At 44.9% G+C, this 3,257-nt stretch overlaps 1 protein-coding gene across 1 annotated transcript in view; it reads right to left on the bottom strand.

Annotated features, from left to right (window-relative positions):
• CNPPD1 (cyclin Pas1/PHO80 domain containing 1) overlaps positions 1–3,257 on the bottom strand; it is a 16,334-nt gene continuing 13,077 nt past the window's right edge. Inside the window, exons 6-7 of the mRNA XM_018554910.1 lie at positions 1,519–1,636; positions 1–812 (exon numbers count right to left, since the gene is read on the bottom strand). Coding sequence (XP_018410412.1) covers positions 180–812; positions 1,519–1,636 — 751 coding nt within the window. The 3' untranslated portion in view covers positions 1–179. The remainder of the gene's footprint in view (positions 813–1,518; positions 1,637–3,257) is intronic.

Raw genomic sequence — 3,257 nt, forward strand, 5'->3', positions numbered from 1 at the left:
TGTTCCTCTCTCAGCTACACGATACAAGAAGAGCCAAGTGTGTGAAGAAAGAAATTGGTGAAATAACGAGTGTAAAATACATACAATCTATTATAATTGGCTTTGCGGCATTGTACAATGAACGTACATCTTGACTACTGCAAGCGTCATCAAGAGGGGGGCCAGACCTCTCACGTAGGCTAGCCCGGAACGATGAAAGTTTTCAGTCTTCCAAGACTTGCGTCTGTACAAATAGACGTTTTGATCTCCAAGGTATCGGACAGACGAGTCTCAGATTCGTGGTCAGGCGAGTGGCGTCGTTCAGGATGTTTTATAGTGCAAGAATTTGGGCAGTTGGAACAGACTAGCAGGTCGGGAAAGCTGTAGAGATCCAGTCCGGGAAAGGCATGAACGAGTGGCTGGTTGGAGGTGCAGCGTGTGGTGTTTTCTTGACTGCTGGGTGGTTTTGGTTTAGAGCAGTAGGGGCAGTGCTGGCCGGGGGGTGGTAACTCTTCCCCTTCGGTGCCGCCCGGGTCCTTGTAGGTAAGCGCGGTCAGCACCGAGCCCCAGAGATACAGTGCAGTGGCTGTGACGCTTGACTTTCTCTCGGTGCACTCCTCCTCCAGGGAGCATGGAAGAACGGTGGTAGGAGTAGCAGGGATTTCTTCAAGTGGAGCTGGAAAAAACAGAGGCACCGACACGTCCGGGATGGGTCCTGTGATAGGAAGAAGCCTTGTCCCGTTAATCTCCCAGGTGGCCTTGTGCAGGACGGCAACTGAAGCAAATAAAGTGGCAACTCCGGTTAAGTAGACCAGGCCAAGGATACAAGCCACCTGGAGAGGGGGAAAACAAATTGGTGACTTTAGACTAAATAGTGCCATTCTCTTAAATATCTGAAATTAACCCATTTGAGAGATTTATAACACACATATACACACACACATTTTACTGTGCTGTCCCTTAGAGACAACATACTGGTTACGTTTATGTTACTTTTTGGAAGTTTAAGCCCCAATAAATAGTTGCTGATCCCACCAGTCCCCTCGAGTATGATATGCTTCCTGACCACACAAAGCACAAAAGCAGATCCATTCTAGAATGGCCAGTTTGCGCCCCTGCTCCCTTTAATGGGATCTACAGGATGCCATGTGAAATGTCATCCCCACTCAGCTTGACTGACAACAGCCGATCTTCTTTGGAATCTCTTCCCCCAGCTCTCGGAGCTCAAGATATAGCAGTCATGTGATTGCAAAAGAAGAAGAAAAAAAAAAAGGAAGTATTGGAAGAGTAAAATGCATCCATACCCATAGTTAGAGGCGACGTGTGACACGGCAGCTGTCACATGTCGGCTCTAAAGCTCGAGAACTGAGCGATCACAAATGGCTGATCTTTCACTTTCTTTTTCCTGCAGAGAGGTTTTGTCTTTAGCATCATTGCCCTGCTGGAAAGAGCAACCTCCAACCCCACTTTCAGGTCTCTTACAGACTGAAAACATTTCCTGTAAAAACCATCCCACTTCTAATGCTATTCATTCCTCACCTTGGTGACTTGCTGGCAGACATCATTGAAAACTTTCTGCCACAGTTCCTGTTCCAGGAGCACCGACAGGTCTGTGTAAGTGAACCAGCCCCGCTTCATACCTTGCTGCTCTGCAACACTGGGATGGTGAAACAAAGAACCCGATTACACTTCCACATTATAACATCTTGATTTCATAAACCAGGGGTAGCCATACTCCGGCCCTCCAGCTGTGGTGGAACTACAAATCCCTTGAGGCATTGCAAGATTCTCACAGCCACAGACATGACTCCCAGAGAGAGATGCATCATGGGATTTGTAGTTTCACCACAGCTGGAGGGCCGAAGTTTGGCTACCCCTGTCATAAACACTTGCAAAGCAGACATGTGCACTGGCAAAAAATGTGTTTCGTTTTGATTCGGATTTTGTGTTATCTCGTTTTTCAGGATTCGGGTGTTAGTCAATTTGGATTCGGAATTCGGTCGAAATTCGTTTCGTTTATTCGTTGCAGCATAGTGACATTTGAGGGGGAAAAAATGTTTTTCTCCTTCTCTAATGTCACTTTGCTGCATCGAACGAATGAACGAAGAAATGAAAACGAAACGAATGTTCGAACGAACTACCGCTAATGAATTTCGGAAACGGAAATTTGGATTCCTTTGCATTCGTTATATCTGTAATTCGGACATATCCGAATGTCTGAATTTAGTTTCGGAGCGAAACGAATCGCACATGTCTATTGCAAAGTAAGAAAAATATGAGAACAAACATTCAGGTCTTTACTCACAGTCCAGTATGGCTCCACCATTGTACTTGTTATGCAGTCAGGCTGCATTATACAGGTGAAACTCGAATTATTAGAATATCGTGCAAAAGTAATTGCAGTAATTGCTGCAAAAGGGGCCCAAACCAAGTACTGAGTACATATGCATGCTTGTACTTTTCAGAGGTCCGATATTGTTCTATGTACAATCCTTGTTTTATTGATTGCATGTAATAATCTACTTTTTTGAGGTTGTGGATTTGGGGTTCTTGGGGTTTTCATGAGCAGTAAGCCATAATCATCACAATGATGACAAATCAGGGCTTGAATTATCTTGCTTTGCATGTAATGAGTCTCTCTCATATATTAGTTTCACCTTTTAAGTTGCATTAGTGAAATAAATGAACTTTGCACGATATTCTAATTATTCGAGTTTGACCTGTAAGAATATGGCATTTTTAACCTGAATATGATACCTTCCACAGCTTAGGAGTCTGCAGCCCCCAGTGGCCAGCAGGGATGTGTTCATTAATATACTAGAGAAGAGCAATACAATGGCTGACACAAGCTCTAAAGATCATGCCAGAGGAAACTAATAGCTGTGAGAGGCAAATGATAGTATGGAACAGTAGGGGCGAGGATTGATAATGATTGACATCGTTCAGACAAGAAATGAAAATGGGCTCTCGACAGCTGCTGCAGCTTCAAAGGCGTTATATAGTGGGGATGCCAGTTTGCAGGGAATTGAGAGTAATCAGGTTCAACACAGCAGATGACCTACTACAAGTGTGTGGGGGGAAAAAGGGTAAGGCTGGAGTTGTGTTAATGATTACCATGTCAGGTCTTTAGTACTCTAAAGGCTTTCCGGTGTCGGCCATACACTGGACAGTCAAAGCTCCCTCAGCGGTGCTGACTGGAGCACTGTGCTGGGGACATCAGAAAGAGAAAGAACCTGCAGAGAGAAGGCCTCCCCAGAATCACTTTCACTGAGCCCATG

Source organism: Nanorana parkeri, unplaced genomic scaffold, assembly GCF_000935625.1.
Source record: "Nanorana parkeri isolate BGI_ZX_2015 unplaced genomic scaffold, ASM93562v1 scaffold178, whole genome shotgun sequence".
NCBI lineage: Eukaryota > Metazoa > Chordata > Amphibia > Anura > Dicroglossidae > Nanorana > Nanorana parkeri.